Raw genomic sequence first — 21179 nt, 5'->3', positions numbered from 1 at the left:
TGCATAGAATAATCCATGCTCTTCTGGAGTACTCCTGATTTTTGGAGTTATAGAATCAAGATATTTACATATTTCCACAAAAAAGCTGTACTGTATGTCCCATTCAGACATTTCCTGCCCACAGTTTTTCACCTTGGGGCAGTTTGAGCTTTTTGTTTCTATAGTTCAGATGTTAATAATAATGTTCTAGACTTCCTCTAGTGAAGTCAGTGCTCATTATGTATACATGCTGCAATGCAGTGTCTGAGAAATCAAATATGTAAATCGGCATCTGAAGTTATGGAAGTGTTGGCTTTAGCAAATCCCACCACTTAAAAGGATCAGCAGGACGTAAATGTTCCCAAAATGCCCCGCTCTGACCGGATAAACACATCCTCTCAGCTCGGTTGTTATCATAAGAGTCATAAAGCCGGAGAGAGTGTCAACAGCCCCGTCGTCTCCACAGCCGTGTAACAGATGGACTATTTAGGCCAGCGAGTGGGTGGGGATGGACAGAGGGATGGAGGTTAGAGAAGGGTGGGGAGGTTTGATGATGGTCCAAACCGGATCATCACTGTACACTTTGAGAAATGTTGCCTCGCATTATATGGCTTTAAAAACACACTGATTGTTTTATGGCTTCACCAGGAACAAGCTGAAAACACACCATGATGTGATCCCCATCTCCTGCCTGACTGAGTTTCCCAACGTGGTCCAAATGGCCAAGGTGACAACAGTTGTGTTTATTATTCTCATGACCTGCTGTGACATCATCCCGTGACATCATTTTACCCACAATCTAACCGTTCCCCTCTTTTTTTGTTAATCCAGCTTGTCTGTGAAGAGGTCAACGTGGACCGCTTTTTTCCTGTCCTTTATCCAAAAGTAAGACCTGTGGTGGTTTGCAGAGTTTCTTTTTTCACTTTGTTTAAGGAAAAAGTCGATTATCTAAGGGAAAACATTTAAGGGTGAGAAATCTAACAGTTTCACTCTGGACCATAAACACTTGATTTGTCAATCTCAAGTGTCATATTAGCTTCAGATGAACTTTGAATTTAGAAGTTGAGAACTAATAATTACAAGCCGGAATATGAGCATTTTTCTAGATGTCTTTATAAAATGTGTTTCATTTCCTTTAATGTGTTTAGTTCTCTCTGTTTTTTTTTTTACAGGCTTCAAGACTTATTGTCACCTTCGATGAACATGTGATAAGCAACAATTTCAAGTTTGGGGTCGTTTACCAAAAGTTTGGACAGGTGAGCTTTACAGACACAAACCTTCAAAATCTGCTGATTAAGCATAAATGTGATTCAAAGTTAATCAGGAACTATTCATGAGGAAATTTGCCAAATGGCAATTATTTCATACTCGTGCATTATTAGCACACAGTGGTGGATTTAGTTATCAGATTATTTTGTACTTATGAAGTTGTAATTCAACATATAAAAAATACTCTGAAACACTCTGCATTCAAGGATTAATCCATTTAAAGGAAGAGAAGTTCATAATTATTCTAATTGTTTGTATTATTCAAGTGCGTTTGAAGGTTTTAGTAGAAACGTGATATAAATCAAACTTTACTAGTAAGTAAACTACTGATCATGCCTTATGCGTGCAGAGGTGCAGATGTAAGAAAATAGATATGATATTAAAGGTCACATATTATACACCTTTTTAACAAGTTTAACTAACTCTTAGAGCTCACCAAAACATGTCTGTGAAGTTTCTTGATAAAAATCCTCTCTGATCATTGTATTTGATCATGCCTATAAACCCCTCTATTACATCCCTGCTCAGAACAGGCTGTTTCTGTGTCTGTAGCTTTAAATATAAAATATGCGCTTTGTACAACCACGCCCTTCTTGGGTGGCTTGGGCTTTCTTGCGCCATGCTTTAATGTTTACGCTGAGAATGAAGACTCAGAGGGCAGAACAAACACCTATCTGTGGGAGTGTCACCCACCTGGGGGGGGTGGGGTTACAATCCTTTGTGATGTCATGAAGGGAAACTCTCCAAACAGCCACATTTGCCTGCTCTACTTTAAGATGGAGAAGATGGACTTCTCTCATAATTTGGGGGTTTGTAGACTAGAGACACATATTATTGTGTCTGATAAATTGCATTTTGCACAATATGCCTTTAATGCATTTATTGCAACAGTTTGGTAATAGTTGTATATACATATTCAGTATCTTAGCATTTAACTTGATAAATGTAGTTTTATTAAGTCTAATTAAAAATGATGTCACTGTAAAATAAAAGTTGAATGCAATAGGATTCTTGGTCAGAGCGGGCTCAGTAGACACACTTGCATCCTTTGTATTCATCATATTCAGCCCATGAACAATGAGAATGTACTATACATTGTAATCTCTGATGTCCTCAAGGAAGCTCATTATGCTCAGTCCTCCTCGGTCTTAATTAGAGCTTTCAGTCCAGCCCGACACTCCCTCTCATTTTCTGAGGCAATCACAGCCCTCTTGTTTACAGTGTTGGGGGGGGGGGGGGGGGGGGGGGTGCTGTTGAATGCTTTGCTGAGGGCACTTCTACTTCTGAACAGAGACCTCAGCGTTAAGAGATCTGGCCTGCAGGGGTTTAAATACATTGTTAAATACATTATATAAGGTTGTCTGTTCATCCTTCAGGGTGATTTCTTTTCAGGAGGGATGCTAAGTGAAATGCATGATGGTTAAGGAGGTATAAAGCAAACAAAAAAAACAAAAAAAAAGCAGGCCTTGTTTTTGTTTGTTTGCGTCGAGAAAAGCTTTTGTGTTCACATCACCGCTCCACTCTCTGACAATAGATAATCAGCAGTCTATCACAGAGCTCATTATTTTCATTATTGCACAAGCTTTCCTCAAGCCCCCCCCCCCCCCCCCCCCCCCCCCCCCTCACCTCCAGCTCTAAAACTCCTGTTGCACCTTCTGATGTTTCAACAAGATTAACTAAAACAAACACTTCACTTAACGGCATGTACTCTAATGATCAGTTGAAATAAAAACACCTTACATAAAATAATTATATGCAATTATTACCTGTGGTTCACTTCCTCTGAATCCGTTCTGCCTGTTTATTTGTAATGCTGACATAAGTGCTGTTATTACTGAACACTTTGAAGCGTACAGTACACACTCTATCATACAAAATGATCCTCTGTGCTTTTAACTCCAGGCCTTATTGCTTATGATTTTTTAATGGTTCCAGACTTCAGAAGAAGAGTTGTTTGGAAACAGTGAAGAGAGTCCAGCCTTTGTAGAATTTCTGGAGTTTCTAGGAGAGAAAATTGAGCTCCACAACTTTAAAGGGTGAGGATCTATCTCTGGTTTGAGGCACTAAATATAACCCACTGTACATTTCACAACATGTTGCCAACCATAATTTACATCATGTCAGACCAGCAGCATGAGTGACGGTCATGCTGCTGCAGCCATGGTGCAGAACATCATGTTAGACACGGTTCTATGTGTTTGCAGTTTCCGTGGAGGGTTGGACGTGAATCACGGGCAGACGGGCACCGAATCCATCTACTGCAACTACCACAACAAAGAGGTCATGTTCCATGTGTCCACGAAGCTGCCTTACACAGAAGGGGACACACAGCAGGTACTGCAATTCAACACCAAACTAACACTGTACACCTTTTAGAATTCACTGCGGGCAGTCAGACTGGTTCCATCTGGGTACGGTGGTATCCTATTTAACATGTACCAACCTCAGCAAATATTTGCAAACAAGAAAAAAATAAGCCTGGCAGTAATTAAGAATGGCTCCTTATGTATGCTTTAGTGTCTGCATATGCAGCAGCAGTGTTGAAGCTGATATGCAGCTTTGCTCACACCACCGTGTACTCCCTCCTCGCTTCTCGCTTCTCGCTCACATATTCACACAAGCACTGATTAAGTAGCACATCTTGCGCACCATTTGCTATCGTGGCTTGTACAAACACAGATGAGGCCATGTCTATATGTTCAGTCTCCCTTGGTAGTGCAGTGGGTGCTCAGGCTGTTAATAGAGAAACAGCACCCCCTGGTGGTGTGTAATAAACGTGTACAGGCTTCAGGGTTGTCTTTTGTGGTCGGACAGGAGAAAGGAAGAATGATGGGTAAACGGTAGGGCTGCTCAATTTTGGCAAAAATCATAATCAGGATTATTTTGATTGATATAGAGATCAGGATTATTTAAACCGATGCCTCATTGACTTTACAACATCTGGATCGTATATTTTTATCAAATTGAACTCTCAACACTTCAACATTCTGAAAACAAGCGATGAGTAAATAAGTGACAACAAACACTTAGATTTACCAGACATGACAAAACCTGTGGACCAAACAAGAGCAACACGGCATGTGGCACAGTAATCATTTAATCTCAGTGATTTTGTTTTCATGATGGTGAAGCCAACATTAAAACTCGATTCATTTCCAAGCCCTAGCAAACAGTACTATTATTATTTATATATTATTTAAAAAAGATGAATAAATGTAACTTCTTTCTTTTTTTTAAATCCTCTTTACTAGTCCTGGAGTTTCACACAATGTTTTGCAGTGTTACGTTGGCAATATGTCTGATTTGCATGTGTTGTCCTAGGTGTTAACAGTGGTAAGTCATATTTTAATAGAACTGTGTTTCACATTATTTGTCAGAAACACAAGATAAGGGTCTCATTTGTAAAACGTAAACAGAAGTTTTTATGTTTTCAATTTCACAATGTGCTATTTGGACTTGTTTTGTTTCTTGAGAAGTACTTAAGTGTTTGTGGATTTATTATGTATGTACACTGCATGTCAGTAGGACAGATTTCACATCGATGTTTTTATGTTGAAGGACTAAATAGTGCAAATATCATTGTGGACTTAAGTGTTGAACAAAGTTATATGATTAAAGGGTTGGGTTGGCCTTAAAATGTCATTTGATTTCAAATGGCCGGTCTACTGAAGTATACTGATATAAATGATCCTCTAAATGAATTTGTCATGAGTTGCTATGCTGCTGGTGTGTTGCAGTTGCAGAGAAAGAGACACATAGGAAACGACATTGTCGCCATTGTATTCCAAGAAGACAACACTCCCTTCGTACCGGACATGATCGCCTCTAACTTTCTTCACGCCTATGTTGTGGTCCAAGTGGTCAACCCCTGCTCTGACAATGTCCTCTACAGGGTAACTTTCCCTCCTCCATGTGCTTCCTTTGTTCACTGTGATAGACACTTTTATTAAACTCCATCTTACATTATTTACTTATATTTATTTGTGTAGGTGTCAGTTACAGCACGGGATGATGTACCCTTCTTTGGCCCGGCCCTCCCAAACCCTGCAGTCTTTAAAAAAGTAAAACTTTCATATTGACCTGAACTACTGTGTCCTCCAGCCAGTGCACTTTCCCACTTTTGGTCATTATTAAGTTTCAAACATGATGACATGTCTACCTGTTCCTCCTCCTTCTCTTTCCAGGGCCCTGAATTCCATGAATTCCTTTTCACTAAGCTCATAAATGCAGAGTATGCCTGCTACAAAGCTGAGAAATTTGCTAAATTAGAGGTGAGTTATTGGAAAACATTTAAGACATCGTTCTTTTTGTATCTCTGACGAGAGTGATTCAGGGTGATAATATTTTCTTCCCTCTGTCTCATGTGTCTTCTTTGTACGTTTGCGTGTGAAAGGAACGAACGCGGTCGGCCTTGTTAGAGACCCTGTATGAGGAGCTCCATATGAACAGCCAGGCCATGATGGGTGTCGGAGGAGAGGACGACAAACTGGAGAATGGAAGTGGAGGAGGAGGGGGCTTCTTTGAGTCCTTCAAGGTAACTGGAGAGCAGGGGTCAGGGTGTTTAACCTGACTGCTTGACTTTGTGCAGCTCTCTGCTCCTTCAAAATCAAAATAAAACAAGTGAAATAAGAGTTTGAGAAGCTACAACATGTTTGTCACAACCAACTTGTTAATGATTTAAAATGTGTATTTCATTTAGATAGGCACTTTTTCTTTTTACAAAGACATCCATTTTAACTCAAGCCCATCAAATAAGTATTTTGACATTTTGGGACAGTTATTCTCTTTCTGGCCGAGGGTTAGATGAGAAGATAGATACAACAGCCATGTGTGCTGCTTATTATAAAGCTGCAGCCAGTGAGCTAAGCTTAGCACAAATACCAAAAGAGAGAAAACAACTATCCTTAGGGAGAGCTTCAGTCAGAAAAAATATGAATTTCCAAATCATAAATTGACAGTAGGCTACATTTCAGCTTCCAGACCAATCTACCAATTGAGATATGTTATTAAGGGCGAGTTTAAGAAGAGCTGGTATCTGGATTTTGTCAAACAGCCAAGCAAGCTTGTTGGCCTAGCTGCACTACAAGATGCTAACCTAAGAAAACCTGTCGCTTTAGCTTCATTTTGTTGACACCTTTGAGAGTAACTTTGAGCTTTTCAGCTAACTCTTGGCAAGAAATCACACAAGATTGTTTCGTAAAATGTTGAACTACACCATTTTAAGGCTATGAAGCTCTTTGTTAATGCACAAGGACAGTATTAAACTATCATTTATTGTAGTCAGATGTCATCACATGTCTTTGTATGTAATGAAGGGTGTCTTCTCTGTCAAGATTGTTAAGCTAGTGGCTTTCAGGGGCTCAATCTGCCTCCCTCAGTCTTTACCTTAATGAAGGAAAGTTCTGCTGCTCTGTCCTGCTGGAACACAAAACTCTTGGCTTCCTCATGCTTCCGTGCTTTTCTGTGCTGCTTCCCTCTCTGCTTGCTCAGTCACCGATCAATAGTTTATATGATTCTGTCCTCTCTACGTGTCCTTAAATCAAAAGGGACGGAAGATTTCTTCACCTCTGCCTCTTTCCTCTGCTACCTGCCAGCATAGAGGTGCTGTGGGCTTTAGACTTCTCCTGGCTGTGTTTAAACTCAGTGTTGTCAGACATCTGTGAGCCACTCAGCCCCTCTACTTCCTCTTTTCCTCTCTTACCACCTAATGACTCATCTGAACCCCCCCTCTGGGCGCTAAAGCTTAGCAGTGTTCTCTGTCGCTTCCTTGTCTGTGAGGATTAGCATCAGTCCGGCTCTCTCCGCCTGTAGTGGTCAGTGTTCAGGGACAAACCCCTAAGGCTCCTCTCTGCCTGTGATGCTGAGGGGTCACAGGGGTCAGCGCCCATCTGAATGTATCTCCTCCTCCTCCTCGTCTTTCTCTGTAGCGAGTGATCCGCAGCAGGAGCCAGTCTATGGACGCCATGGGTCTAGCTTTCAAGAAGCCGCACACAGTCTCCACTAGCATCAGCAGCAGCTTTAACCACGAACCCGCAGAGAGCCCCAAATTCCCAGGGATAGTAAGTACAGTCCCACTCCTCCTGATCTCAAGGGAGGCCAGACTCACTCCCTCAGCCTCCCCTCAAGAAGCTCTACTAGAGTTAACGCCCCCCCCCCGCCTCCCTCACTTTGCTTGCTGCACTAACTTCTCACAGATTCAGGCTCCACACTCGGTTGAGTGGAGCGATTTTGCCTGGGTCATAAACTTGGCTCTCACACTGAACGGTTTCACTTTGTCCTCCACCAAAAGCTGAAGTGACTGGACACTCATAGCAAACCTGAATGCATTAAAGACACAAGGTGGATTTCTGCCCTGGGTTCAAGCTGCTAATAACACAAACTGTATGCAACATGTGTGTTCATTATTAAAGTCCACAAGCATCTGCATTGTTTATAACAGTTCACTTACACTTTAATCCATGTCGGGTTGAGACTGGTGTGTGTGTGTGTGTGTGTGTGTGTGTGTGTGTGTGTGTGTGTGTGTGTGTGTGTGTGTGTGGTGTGTGTGCATGACACAAAAAAATGTTGTTTTTTTTGTTGTTTTTGTATTTCACTGAATTTTTTGTCACTTTATGAGCAAAAAAAGAGAAAACATTGAATCTGCAGTTTGAAAGTAGCAGTGTTACAAAATCATTTTTCATCAGTTTTCACAGCAGATTTAAGGTCTTCATTTAAAAGTATGCATATTTTTTACGTATGTTATATATGCCCCAGTGTATTGGTAGAGAAGGGCCTTTTCTTTTTTTACTGACATTTTTAATGTATGGAAGTGAAAATCTTGATTTCTTTTTCTTTTCTTGGTACCAGGGGGCGATTTTAGGTTGAGACTTTTTGCTCAGCTCCTAAAGAAATTGTGGCATGTTGACTTCTGGTTTAATCCTCCTCACTTCATGAGTTAGAAATCTGTTCCTGCATGTGAGACTTTTATCAACAACAATAATAGCAACATGAGGTTTGATGAGTTTTACACCACAAAATAGTTTGTAATGAAATGAAAGATAGAATATAATGTTGTTGCAAAAGTATTTAATTCATACAGGTATTATTATTATTATTATTATTATTATTATTAGATTATTATGTTATTTTGCTAGCAATTCAGCCTAATACTATAATATCAAATATTGTGAATGCAGGACTTTTTCATGTAACCATGCTTCTCAACACTGTAAAGTAGCTCATCTGGATATTTTTCTCACTTATTAAATAAGCCTACAACTAAGCATAAGGCCTCATTGATGACAGTAGCAAATGATTCTGTTTGCCCTCAAATATTATCGTTTATTGAGACACATTTTTCAAAATCATAGCTAAAATATAAGGTAAAGAAATTTGCTAAATTTCAGTCAAAAATCTGATGTGGCTCATGCTCCTGTTATTATTTGAGGGGTGCTGAGATGAAATGTAGAGGTGCTGAAACTCCCCTAACAATTGGTCTAAAATTGCAAATGCATGTTACTGAACAAGATGTTTTTAATCTTCCAAATCCTGAAACAGACATCCACATCTATAGGATTTTTCTAGGTCACCTTCAATATCAATTATCTTCTTCATCTACAAATGTTCTAATTGGTTGTATGTAGCTCCAGCCTGCTTTTTGCCCAGTCTTGATGTGAACCCTAACGTTTAACACACTGTAAGTCCTCCTCTGCTGTTTGATCTCTTCTTCATCCTCTTTCTCACACAGGCTCACATAACCAGCTCATCACTTCTTCTCTCTCCCATCCAGCTGCCTATGTTGCACCCATGGAGCCAAAATGTCCCACTTTATATTCTCCAGTTAACCTGTGCTTTGTATTTTTTGTTTTGAATAACATTACTGACTGCATGGACTCATATATATCTGTGTATATCTCACGATTTTTCTCCCTCCCCATTCCCCTCTCCCCTTCTCTCTGTCTTCTGTCAACATCCCATCTCTCTCTCTTTCTCTCTCTGTCTCTCTGTCTCTCTCTCTGTCTCTCCTCTCCCTGTGTGGCTCAGTCATTGCTTGTCCCAGGCAAAAGTCCCAGTAAATATGGACGTCGAGGCAGTGCCATAGGGATAGGAACAGTAGAAGAGGTTCATGTCTAATTCTAACTACTCTCTAACTGCTCGCTTCTCCCCTTTGCTGCTTGTTTTGTCTGCATGGCTTTACTACATCATGGCCAAACACTTTTCTCTGTACATTTCAGCACTCTGTTTAATGCAGTGTGTGTTACATTTAGGATGTAAGCTCTTATTATCTCAATCTGTGATCAAAACAAAAGCAGAAATAGATTTCTTCTCCAGAGGTTTTGTATTGATTGCATGAATCCAATGTTTTGGATTTGACAAATCATAGAAATAAGATTCTCTACTTCCCTCCGACTGACTATTGTAGATGTTCTTCTATTCTCACCGTCCTATCTCCTTAACTGCAGTATGTGTCTGCCTTATGACTATTCTGTATTTTACATCCAACATTAAATTGATGATTTCTTTAAAAAAAGATGAATATTAATGATTTAATGACCCCCTTGCAGGGAAATTATAAAAAGAGAATCCTCCCCCTGCTCTTTGAAGCCGCGCTGAATAAAAGGCTATTTTTTTTTTTTTTTTTTTGAAAGTTCTTATTGTGAGAGCTTTAAAAAGGAGATTGAATTGAACAAAGCAGTCGCTGAGAAAGCACATTTAGTGGTAGGGCCTGGAGCCTTTAAACCCATCTTTCATCTCCCGCCTTAGCGTGCTCTGCTCTGGCTGACAGACAGGCACCGGGGCCTGACATTAAGCTGCTAAGTGCATATTTGAACTTCTTTTATCACAGCAGAAACAAGTCAAAGGGAGAAATGTTACTGTTTAGTCTTATAATTCAAGGTGACTTTTGTTTTGGAACAGCATTTTAACAGTAAAAAAATAAATAACCTTCACAGACCCTTCAGAAATATTTGATTGAACTCAAAGATATTTAAAGTATTAGAGATATTTTGTCTCTGACTGTCTTTCCTCTCTGTGGCAGTCTTTGATCATCCCAGGAAAGAGCCCGACCAGGAAGAAGTCTGGTCCCTTCAGCTCCAGGAGAAGTAGTGCCATTGGTATTGAAAACATTCAAGAAGTCCAAGAGAAGAGGTGAGAATGACTTTCTTTGTTTTACTTCAGATCTTAAAGACTTGAGCCATGTAACTCCTGCCTGAGGTCCATAATTCAAGTCATTTTACTTGTTATCAGAGCATGCATTTATTGAGTTAGTCAGTGACTCATCCACTTTGCTTTCCCTTATTTTTTTGTACCACAGTAGGGAGAGCTCCCCCAACACCCAGAAGACCCCTGACAGCGGCCACGTCTCTCAAGACCCCAAATCTGACAACTCGTCGAATCAGAGCTCTCCTGAGGTGCTCACGACAGCCAAGAACAGGTGTGTATGATTGACAGGTTAGAGCTGTATCACATGAATTTAGGATATAATTCACACTTGTGTTTTTGTAACCGCGGGGCTATCCCTCAGGGCTGGCAGCATGACGAGTGACTCTCTCTTACACGATAAAGATTCAGATAAAAATCAGTGTGCTTGAGTTTGGTTAATCCAGGGTGTAGTTCTTGTTTTGGCAGCAGGGCTCCTTCCATCCCTGAGGGTCACGACCTCTCGCGCTCCTCCTCAAATGCCAGCAGCTTCGCCAGTGTGGTGGAGGAGAACGAGACTGAAGCCACAGAGGACTACGACACAGGCATGGTGAGATCTGCATTCTGTCTTTAAGAAATTAAGACGAGTACTAAGTATACAGTATAATAAAGCGTGGCTTAATATACACACTTTTTTCTTCATAACCCTCCTCTGCGTGCTTCTCAGGAGAGCCTATCATCTGCCGGGACGCCACAGAAGCGAGACTCCCTCACTTACAGCACCTGGCTGGAGGACAGCACCAGTAACACCAGTAACACCAGTAACACCGGTCACTGCAGCTCCCCAGGTGAGGAGCAGGTTGATCATTTGGAAAGTTGTTTAACACTTTAAACATGTCAGAGTAAATCTAATCTTGTGACATTTGTAAAACAAATCTACTTTAAAGTATTTACTCCAGGATGTGCTGGTTTGTTGATGTCTTTTAATTGTTCATTTATTGACATTAAATTGACACAAAACTTGAATATTGTAATAATCCTTTTCTTCCATTAATATGATTGGATATCTAAACATATTGTAGATTGATCATTGTGATATGAGGCCATTTATTGAAAACGCACTCAAGGCAGACTGGTCAACAGTCAAGTACACCGTGCATCATTTACCTCTTGACTTTACAAGACAAAGGATGCTAAGTATATTTATCCTTATTTTAAAAATAACATGATACAAAAATGAAGTCATTCAGAGGACAAAAAATACAAAAGAATAAAGAAAAAACAAGTCTTCTGCAACCATCTTTTTCTCTAGATTTTTAATCCAAACTATGGAAGCCCATTTCTGCCAGTTAAAAAAATAAAAATGAAAATTTGGCTTTGTTGAGATTTTTTTTTTTTTAGTTTTTTGAAATAATGAGATGAAAAGTCGAAATAATGAGATAAAAGGTCGAAATTATGAGATAATAAAGTCAAAATTATGAGATGAAAGTCGAAATGATGAGATAAAGATCAAAATGTTCTCTTTGTTTATCGTGTGCTCAAGTGGTTTATTCGGTGACTTCTGCTCCAGGGGCCTGTATGTACATTCCTTGAATGTAGTCTTCAATGTGACCACGATGCATCCTTGAATGTCTTCGTTATGTATTTATTGAATTATTTATTTCTGTTGTTCTTAGACTGAGCTTTTTATCTGGCCCTTGTGGGTGTCATTGCCCAAACAGACCACACGAGGGTATCATCGTGCCAACGCTTACCTTTGCCAAATACTGATTTGTTTTTTGTCTCTGATTAATCTCCTTCTGTTGTTTGTTTGTAAATGTCTGCATTGTCTGGGTGGACTCTGGAACCAAATTGCCCTCTGGGATAAACAAAGTTGTCTAAGTCTAAATCTAAGAAATTATGAGATACCAGCTGGCATTGCAGTCCCCGCATCCCCTCACTCGCCCAGCCATGTAAACGATATGCAATCCTAAAGCAATTCAAGCAATCCTAATTCTGCCAAATGTAGTAAACGTTAGATGCATAATAAATAGTTACGTCTTTTAATCTGGTTGTCGCTGGAACTAAACACATTACATTACTGTTTATGTAGCATTGACTGTACCGTTTAACTGTCAGTGTGTCACACAGTTATTTTGTAGGATAAAGTTCACGGTAGTAGATGGTGTCCCTGACTTTTTATCTTATAATTTTGACTTTTTATCTCATAATTTCTTCTTTTTATCTCATAATTTAGACTTTATTATCTCATAATTTTGAGTTTTTATCTCATAATTTCGACTTTATTATCTCATAATTTTGACTTTATTATCTCATAATTTTGAGTTTTTATCTCATAATTATGACTTTTTATCTCATAATTTTGACTTTATTATCTCATAATTTTGAGTTTTTATCTCATAATTTCGTCTTTTTATCTCATAATTTCGACTTTATTATCTCATAATTTTGACTTTTTATCTCATAATTATGACTTTATTATCTCATAATTTTGACTTTATTATCTCATAATTTTGACTTTTTATCTCATAGTTATGACTTTATTGTCTCATAATCTATCTATATCTATATCTTCATTATTATGGTCAAAAGAAAAATCTCAACAAAGCCAAATTTTCATTTTTATCTTTTTAACTGGCGGAAATGGGCTTCCATACCGAACCCATCAGTGGGTAAACAAGTTGATTATTATTTTTACAATATGAAGCAAATGACTTATGGATGACCATTAGTCATGTCAAAGTCATTCTGCAATGGATCTACAGTTTGTGTCTGGTTTAACACACTCTGCTCCTCTTCTTCAGGGCCCGGTAAACCGGATCGAGGGAAGGGCGCCGAAATCCGTATCAAACTGGAACGACCACAAGATCGTCAGTCCTCATCGGTGAGTCAGGTCCATGCTGGTATAAAATGAAGTATTTTTTATCACCTTTTATAACTCTGCATCATTTCTCTTTTTGTTGTTTTCATTGTCGTGTGTGTGTGTGTGTGTTGTTGTTGCTGATGTTTGTGTGTCTCTGCGTGAAGAACTGTTAACTGTACACACCTGGTTGTATCCTGGATCTCCATCTTCAGGTGAGACTTTCCTCTTAACCTTTCCAATGTGCCTCAACCTGCACAAAACAAAACTGAGACATAAAGAGGACTACTAATATTTAGCTGTTACGGTGGATAGTGATATAGTGAGTGTGACCAGACATCCCTCTTTTTCCCAAAGCATTCCCATAAGTCACAATCCCTCTGGGAGATGAGACAAGAGCAGGAGTTCGCCGCGTCCAGAGATGAGAAGGAGAAAGATGAAGAGAAGGAGACAGAAGAGAGGAAGCAGGTGGAGCCTGGCCGGTCTGCTGCTCAGTGAGGGCCACAATGCAGCGTTCCCAGAAACCTGGAGGACACTGGATGGAGAGGATGACGCACAAAGAGGGGCCGGCTTTTGCACAGTGTGTGTTTCCTTTCACTCTTTTCTTTGCCTGTTCGCACAGCTGTTGCCTAGTTCTATGTTTCTTGCCACATCTGTTGTTTTGAAGAGCACACGTTTAAATACAAGCTTAAAAAGTTTTATTTGTAAAAGATGTAACTTTGGTTTAGTTTGTCTCGTCGATGCCTGGGTCTGCTGGCTATTCAGGGGGAAGACAGTGCCATTGAGCTCTTCGAGGAGCTGTTGAGAGAGACTTCTGCTGCAACGTAGAGGAGATAATAACATGGGTGTTTTGTTTTTTTTAAACTAAATCTACAAATGTTTTGGCTATGTAAAGATCTCTAATGTAGAAGAAGAACCAAATATTCAGCATCTGAGATGGGTATTTTCTAACAAAGCATCTATTGTGATGTAGAATTGTTCTGTTAGGCGCTTGAATTGTGATTATTTTCTGGGTAAGATACAAATCTGAAGACTAAATCAGCAGTAAAACGACTTCACTCTTTCATGCTAATCCAACCAGATTCTCAAAGGACACAGTGGAGAGAGTATTGTTTCATGGATAAAATGAAATGGCCTTAAAAATTAAACATGCAATTTCTTTGTCCCTCAGATTGATTTTACCTCACTTTTTTACTCACGTGTTCTGCAGCCAATCATGGGATTGTGTGTTAGATTAACGTCAAAGCTAATATCTTCAGAATCGTTTTTTTTTTAAGCACACAACTTTCTTAAAGAATCCCGACGTAAAGCATTTACTCTTCAGCACTCTGCGTGTCGTCTGGTGATGACTTGATGTGTTCATCCACGACTGATTGGACTACTTTCTCTGTCTTGTCCGTCTGTGACGAGAGCAGTCTCTATTTATTGATTTATCTCCTGTTGAAGTGGCGTTTATGGTGTAAATCAGTTTTACTGTACTCAGCATCCTGTCACTGTATGTGTTGCTTTGGTAAATTATAATGTTGTCAACTGTGAAGCTCCGTCTTTTTCAAGAATCCGATCTCTTTCATTGCAGTAAAATTGATGCAATTATAACACAATTGTGAATATGTATTTGCTTATAAAGTGAGGAAAAAAGGCTCCATATACAACTACTGATTTTGTAAATATATGTATTCAGTTGAAGTAAATTGTGTATAATATATAGGCCATTCATTTAAAATGGGACTGACTGACACTTTGAAATTACTGCCAAGTAGTTTTATTTCTTGTACCCTTACTTTGTGATATCATTTAAAGAGGAGGTTATTGTTGAATTAAATTAATTTCCAATGTTTTTCAGACTGTTTGGTCAAAGGGAAATCTCACAGTACATCCTGCTGATCTTTCAGTTGCCTTATTATCACAAACGGAGGGTGTAAAGATAGTGAAGCTAACAGCTACTAGCCAGCAGGATTTACAATGAAATGAATGTTTTATTGTTGTTGTTGTTTTTATTGTAAATAAATGCCCTAAGAACTTTAAAGACTATTGTACGTATCACTTAATGGAAACTCACTCTCTGCCTTGTTTATCTCTGCAAACAAATACAATCTTTGGGATACCACACAGGGAAAATCCCCGCTGTGAATGCCGACTAACTGTACATGTTCCACTTCCCCTCGTCTTAATGAAAGCGAGGAGAGGAAGCCCCATGAATAAATGATTAGATGTGGCTTCCCACAAGTGAATCAAACTAGAGCAATCTAAAAGTGGAGGCTTCCCCGGTTATGCAACCATGCCACAGGGAAGAGAGAAACACATTTAGTTTTAATGAGTGAACTGAATCATGACTAAATGTATCTGCTAACAACCCAAAAATGGCAATATCTCAATATCTGTGCAATTCAGAGACGGGTTTAGAGAACCCTTTTTACAATGGGGAGAATATCACAAATGATTCAGATTCAGATTCAGAAAACTTTATTTATCCCAGAAGGGCAATTCAGTTTCACAACCTACCGAGCCATTGAAAAAACGCAAAGACAACATCAAGGAAAGAAACACATCACCACAGCATTCAAACAGTTACATTCACATGTCAGTAACAACAATTCAACAGACGAACAGGTCGTCAAATGAGAAAGCCAGAGCTATCAATCTACAATTTCCTAATACGACGACAGACTTGTTCAGCGTTCAACAGCCTGATAGCTGAAGGGATAAAAGAGTTGGAGTGTCTATTTGTCCTCCTTGGAGGGGCAAGATAGCGCCGTCCAGAGGGCATTAAAGAAAACTCAGATGAGACAACATGTTCAGGTTGGTTTATGATCTGTTTGGCTTTCTGGATCACACGCTCCTTCCACAGGGAGCTCAAGTCTTTCAGCTGGACTCCAATAATCTTTTACGATGTGGTTCAAACTGTTCTTGTCCTTCACAGACAACCCTTTGAACCAACAAATGATAGAGCTAAACGTTTATGGTGTGTAGTGCGCACCATACTGTACATCTAAATAGAGTCTATACTGGTAATGCTGGGACCAAGATTTAAAACTACCATTAGAAATATTAAAATAAATATATTACTTGTTCTGTTTCATTCTCAAAATGAAGGCTGAGTTTTACATGTTACTATGGGCTATGTGACTGCTGCTGCTTACTTTATCCAAGCTACACAGTATTGAAACAGTAAACTCTTTGCAACATGACATTAGCTGCCATTTCAAGAATTAATTTGCAGGAAGCTTTGTACACTTTGTACATCCTCTTCAACGTAGCAGTGTTTATACAATTGAAAGGAACAACTTAAACATGGAGTTGCATTTCCATTTTGCACAGGTTACATTCTTTTATTCTTTATTTCGAACAATAATAAAATAGATGAAAATGAATAAACAAATGAAAAAAAATAAAAAATCTGTATACATTTTTATTTATTTTTTTAAAGCCAATTTCAATATAATTACCAATATAATAATTCCCAAAAGCTTCTTCTCAAACCGGTTAAATCCTTTGTTTTAATTTATCTCTGAGTTGTTTAAAGAGTCAAAACCTCCCCAGAATAACATTTCATATTGCACTGCTCTAAGGTGCTAGCGCCCTCCTGTGGAGTCTTGAAGCAGTAAACTCTTATGACTCAATTTTCCATAAAGTATTAGAAATAATCGACAAAAAGTCGACATGCTTTAGGTGTATTCTATTCTATTAAGTAAATCAGAATCATAGTAGGTGGCCTATACAAGAACAACAAATTACAAAATGCTGTTTTGTAAAAACACGCAAACAAATTTGACTTTTATTATTATTATTATTATTATTATTATTATTGTTATTTGACATTATTACATTTTTTTTCATCATAATAATAATCAACACTGAAATAACTATTATAATATTCAAAGTATGGTTCTCAAACTGTGCGCTCTGGCGGAACCTTTGTCGGGTGTGGGAAACAGGAAATGCGTTTGATTTCTGCGGGACGGGCCGGTAGTGGTCTTCTGCAGTCACATTGAAGACGAAAATCGCGGTCACAGGATTACGAGGTAATATTTTTTGCCGTTTTAAAATGAATGCAGGTATAGTGGTCGAGTCGTTAAAGTAACTGAAGAAAAACAACATTAGTTTGACCTTCGTGCGGACAGTGTCGAGACTCTCTGCTCCGACACTGAACAACATTACTGAACAACATTAACGCATGCATTCTCTACACTGTAAATTAAGAAACATCTACATTTGAAGTCAAATTGTTTATTTATATTGATTCAGTTAGATTTGCTTATCAACCTCTTATGGAGTCATTATTTTAAATTTAGTCGTTGACACCAGTTTTACTGTCAAAACTATTACTATGTATGTTAACAGATTATTAATATTATTAACTCTCCAGAGTGTAGAAATGACTTTAAAGTATTTTAAGCCAGCCAAATGATTTGCAGGCAGAATATTGGAAATTTGGCAATTCTTTGTCTTTTTAATCAGGTTATTAATGTTCATAAAAAATCTTTAGCTCAAACATGACCTTTGACCCTTATTTGGAAGTTAAGGTACTCTGCCTTTGCATTGCCTGTACAATAATACGGGGCATTAACTTCCATTTGATACTGTATTTCACTTGGTTTGCATGGTTAAAATAACACAACCAACACTATTTCTTTGCTACACTTTAGTCAAGCTGCTGTGTGTGTCAGAAGTGCTTCATGACAGATATTAAAACAAAGACAGAAGACCTTAACTCCACTGCAGTGAAACAGTAACTTCACTTTGATCCACAGTAAAAACAAAGACAGAAGACCTTCACTCAGTTTGAGCAAGTGAAGTTACTGGACTCTGCCTTGGTTTCTCGAGGGCTTTTGGAAGTTAAGGCAAATACAACCTACTAATTTCTCAAAAAAACGACAACAACACAATTGACTCAAGATATCTGTCCACATAATAAAGCACATCTGTAATGTTACTGCCTTTTGCCTTTGTAGGGCAGTGCACCCGACAGTCTTTGTCACGTACACATCTAGATGATTATCATTATTGTAGCCCATTAATACGCTAGTTAAAAATGTAAATCTTTTCTGGTTGTGGTAAGTTAGTAAAAAGTGCTTCTCTCTTGCCCACAGGACCAGTGACCAATCCTCCTCCTCCTCCTCCTCATGACTTATTCCGGATGATCATTAAAGATGTTTACCTCTAAGGTTGTTCCTCATTTAAGTCTGATCCTCAAAGCAACATGTAAGTATGATTACGTACCCTCTTGTCCATTGAAGTGGTGAATTGGAACTCCTTGTTTCTCTAATGATTCTGTTAATGACGTTGTTTAGGTGGACTTCAAGCCCATGGAGTCATTCTGAGTGGATGTGTACGGCGGGTCCTTCCTGCGTACTGCTCCTCACTGACGCAGAAACAGAGAAACTATTCCACAGCAGCCGACAACACGTCTCCTCCGCGATGGGTCCAACTCGAACCAGAATTGGAGGAGGCTCTTGTGCCACGCAAGCTGTCAGTAAGTCCTCTGGAGAGCTGGCTCTCCCTGCGCTACTCCCTCCCCGCTGCACTGGAATCTGCCCCGCCGCAGGAGGATGCAGGGCTCGTAGACGAGAAGGTGCTGCCGCCGATCGCTGCCCCTGTTTCAGAGGAGGGCGAGGGTTCGGCGACACCCCTTCAATGCAAGAATGTTTTGGAGATCCGGCGGCGGATGATGAACCGGCATAAATACAGGAAGCTGCAGAAAAGGACAAAATTCTTGAGAAGGGGAGTGATGGAGAGCAGGGGGAGAAGAAAGCAGGTGAGAGTCTCTTTTCTCTGTTTGGAGGTAGAAGTTGACTTTATTGTAAATTTAGGAACATTTACCCTGACACGACGCATCATGAATATTGGTATAAAATGTGATGATGATTAGAAAATTTACTGCAGCTGTGTGTTTAAGCAATCATTTTGACTCAACCTAGGGCTGGGCCATGTATTGTTTCTCAATAACTTTCAATAACTATCGATAAAGCGGGTTAGTAGAAAATTTAGATTTTCAAAAATGAAATGAAAAATATACTCCGACGCCGCCTCTTGGGCTCCCGTAGTTCACCCCCCCCCCCCCCCCCCCCCTTGTTTACTTCCTGATGAGTGGCTGTGTGGCCCCCAGGTATGTGCCACCTAGCCACAAGTGTTTTGACGAAGTTGCTCTGCCTCATCTGGTGTACCACAGGGCACTCTTAAAGACAAGTTAGACATTTCACTTAGACCCCCAATTTTATTTTTTTTATAAGGTTACTTTATTCAGGGTTCCCACTCTTTTCCAGAGGTAATTTTCCAGGACTTTTTCAGCGATCATCGAGCTGGTATGACAGTCCGTGATCGTGCCACACCACGTGTAGTCTTTAACGAGGCTAATCACACCCACTGTGAGCGACCGCTTCAAAGGTTAAACATTTAATATCACGTTATGGTCAACGCAGTTTTGCATTTGAAGAGACGACGCCAGCAAAGTAAAAGGACCATTCGCCAGTATCCGGCCTGTGTTTGACCTCACACAGTTGGGTATTCATTGTGCATATGAACGCATTTTTTCACACATGACGCGGTGCTCTTTTCCAATCTGCAGTTTATAAACAATTGCCAATTGACATTTGTCAAACGTATGAAGTAGTTGTATTTCACTCTCACTTTTGTCAGGCACAAAGTCATAGCAGAACACAGTCCTGGAAGTGAGACAGCAGCGAGGTTAGCAAGAAAGACCGACTAGAGAGAGTCGTATCAATAACGTTCACTGACTACTGTTAATGTGCTGACTTCAAACTGAGGAGAAAACACAAGTCTACCCGACAGTTGTTGTTACAATTCACTCTCATGGTGTTTTTTTTCTCTTTTTGTGAAGGATCTTTTCACTACATCCTTTCAACTAAATTGTAGGCTAAATAAATATCCACTTTTGACACGAGGTGGAGGCGGAGCCATTACATCTTATCCATAGACTTCCATTCAATCTGCGCCGTGGATTAATGTAACAAATAGCTACTTTTATTAACGTGTGGCTGTAACGATGTCCAACCCTGTAGGAGAGTGTTGGAATAATTTTCCAGGACAACACGTGATTTTCCAGGACGTTTGACTTTTTCTCTCATTTTCCAGGTGTTTTCCAGTACTGGAAAATTAGTCAACTGTTTTCCAGGACGAGTGGGAACCCTGTTTATTAATCATTGACGGGAAATTTGATTAGCAAAACTGTAATTTATTTGTCATATTCATATATTTTTAAAAAAATTGTTAATCGAGTTTGTTGTGAAAAAATCTGAGATCTTTTATTTCTTAGGCCACATCGCCCATCCCTACTTCAACCTGCTTTATTTTGTTATACATAATACCAGCAACCGGGCCTTGACTAACTCTGAAAGATGTTAATTTTGATTAGAATTGTTGCTCGTCTGTTGCTCCCGATGAACTCTTATTACAGCACAATTTTCAGTAACTAGCTGAAAACTGACCTGTGCCGGCTTTTCCTCTGCAGAGACGATTTGAGGAGGACCTGAAGAAGATTTGGACACGGGCTGGACTGAAGAAGGCTCCAGACGGATGGAATACACCTAAGCTCTTCCTTAAGCAGCATGGAAACAAAAAGGACTGAACAACACAAACGGTTATTTGAGCCTGTGTCACCTCAGCCGACACGAGACAGCTCTGCACACACCACACTTCACACACACACACACACACTGCTGTTGAAACAATCTACCCACTGTCAATGCTTTGCAGCCGTATTGGAGCCTGTCTCAGTGATGACCACCTATTCATGGTATCACTATTTTTCAGAAAGTGTACATAAACTAATAAAGACCTTTCTCTGTCAAACCTAAGGTGTGGTGTTTATGTTTGTTGTAGAATTGGAGGACAAATGACATTTTCCTGTTCTTACAGTAGATGGCAGTATTGTGCAAATTCTGAAAATATTCATTCACATTGGAATTATTAATCAAGCTGTTTTTTTTTTTACTGC

At 39.4% G+C, this 21179-nt stretch overlaps 2 protein-coding genes across 15 annotated transcripts in view; both read left to right on the top strand.

Annotated features, from left to right (window-relative positions):
• rap1gapa (RAP1 GTPase activating protein a) overlaps window positions 1-15251 on the top strand; it is a 52948-nt gene extending 37697 nt beyond the window's left edge. For 9 of the 13 annotated variants that reach the window (XM_061057701.1, XM_061057702.1, XM_061057699.1 and 6 more), the window contains 18 exons: window positions 628-706; window positions 811-864; window positions 1152-1235; window positions 3184-3284; window positions 3453-3582; window positions 4986-5141; window positions 5238-5309; window positions 5433-5519; window positions 5642-5782; window positions 7176-7307; window positions 9271-9348; window positions 10265-10374; window positions 10541-10660; window positions 10840-10975; window positions 11093-11213; window positions 13170-13249; window positions 13393-13440; window positions 13583-15251. In XM_061057701.1, coding sequence (XP_060913684.1) covers window positions 628-706; window positions 811-864; window positions 1152-1235; window positions 3184-3284; window positions 3453-3582; window positions 4986-5141; window positions 5238-5309; window positions 5433-5519; window positions 5642-5782; window positions 7176-7307; window positions 9271-9348; window positions 10265-10374; window positions 10541-10660; window positions 10840-10975; window positions 11093-11213; window positions 13170-13249; window positions 13393-13401 — 1690 coding nt within the window. In that variant the 3' untranslated portion in view covers window positions 13402-13440; window positions 13583-15251. The remainder of the gene's footprint in view (window positions 1-627; window positions 707-810; window positions 865-1151; window positions 1236-3183; window positions 3285-3452; window positions 3583-4985; window positions 5142-5237; window positions 5310-5432; window positions 5520-5641; window positions 5783-7175; window positions 7308-9270; window positions 9349-10264; window positions 10375-10540; window positions 10661-10839; window positions 10976-11092; window positions 11214-13169; window positions 13250-13392; window positions 13441-13582) is intronic. The other 4 variants (XM_061057700.1, XM_061057707.1, XM_061057704.1 and 1 more) reach the window with 4 other exon arrangements.
• A 1909-nt stretch (window positions 15252-17160) lies between these two features.
• Window positions 17161-21034, top strand: aurkaip1 (aurora kinase A interacting protein 1). Of its 2 annotated transcripts, none has more exons than XM_061057715.1 (4): window positions 17161-17247; window positions 18322-18427; window positions 18517-18980; window positions 20694-21034. In XM_061057715.1, the coding sequence occupies exons 2-4, from the start codon at window positions 18376-18378 to the stop codon at window positions 20808-20810; spliced, it is 633 nt and encodes a 210-aa protein (XP_060913698.1). In that variant the 5' UTR covers window positions 17161-17247; window positions 18322-18375; the 3' UTR covers window positions 20811-21034. The 2 variants fall into 2 exon arrangements, with proteins under 2 accessions (XP_060913698.1, XP_060913697.1); XM_061057714.1 differs by having other exon boundaries at window positions 18316-18427.
• Window positions 21035-21179: the final 145 nt, after the last annotated feature.

Source organism: Labrus mixtus, chromosome 15 (assembly GCF_963584025.1).
Source record: "Labrus mixtus chromosome 15, fLabMix1.1, whole genome shotgun sequence".
Lineage (NCBI taxonomy): Eukaryota > Metazoa > Chordata > Actinopteri > Labriformes > Labridae > Labrus > Labrus mixtus.
This window is presented reverse-complemented; position numbering and strand designations above follow the sequence as displayed.

What these genes read in the sequence shown, in the direction of transcription:
- aurkaip1 (XM_061057715.1), top strand. Translation starts at nt 18,376, where the DNA reads ATGTTTACCTCTAAGGTTGTTCCTCATTTAAGTCTGATCCTCAAAGCA. An exon ending in TCTGATCCTCAAAGCAACAT is followed by an intron (nt 18,428 to 18,516) that starts GTAAGTATGATT and finishes GACGTTGTTTAG; the next exon opens with GTGGACTTCAAGCCCATGGA. An exon ending in GCAGGGGGAGAAGAAAGCAG is followed by an intron (nt 18,981 to 20,693) that starts GTGAGAGTCTCT and finishes TTTCCTCTGCAG; the next exon opens with AGACGATTTGAGGAGGACCT.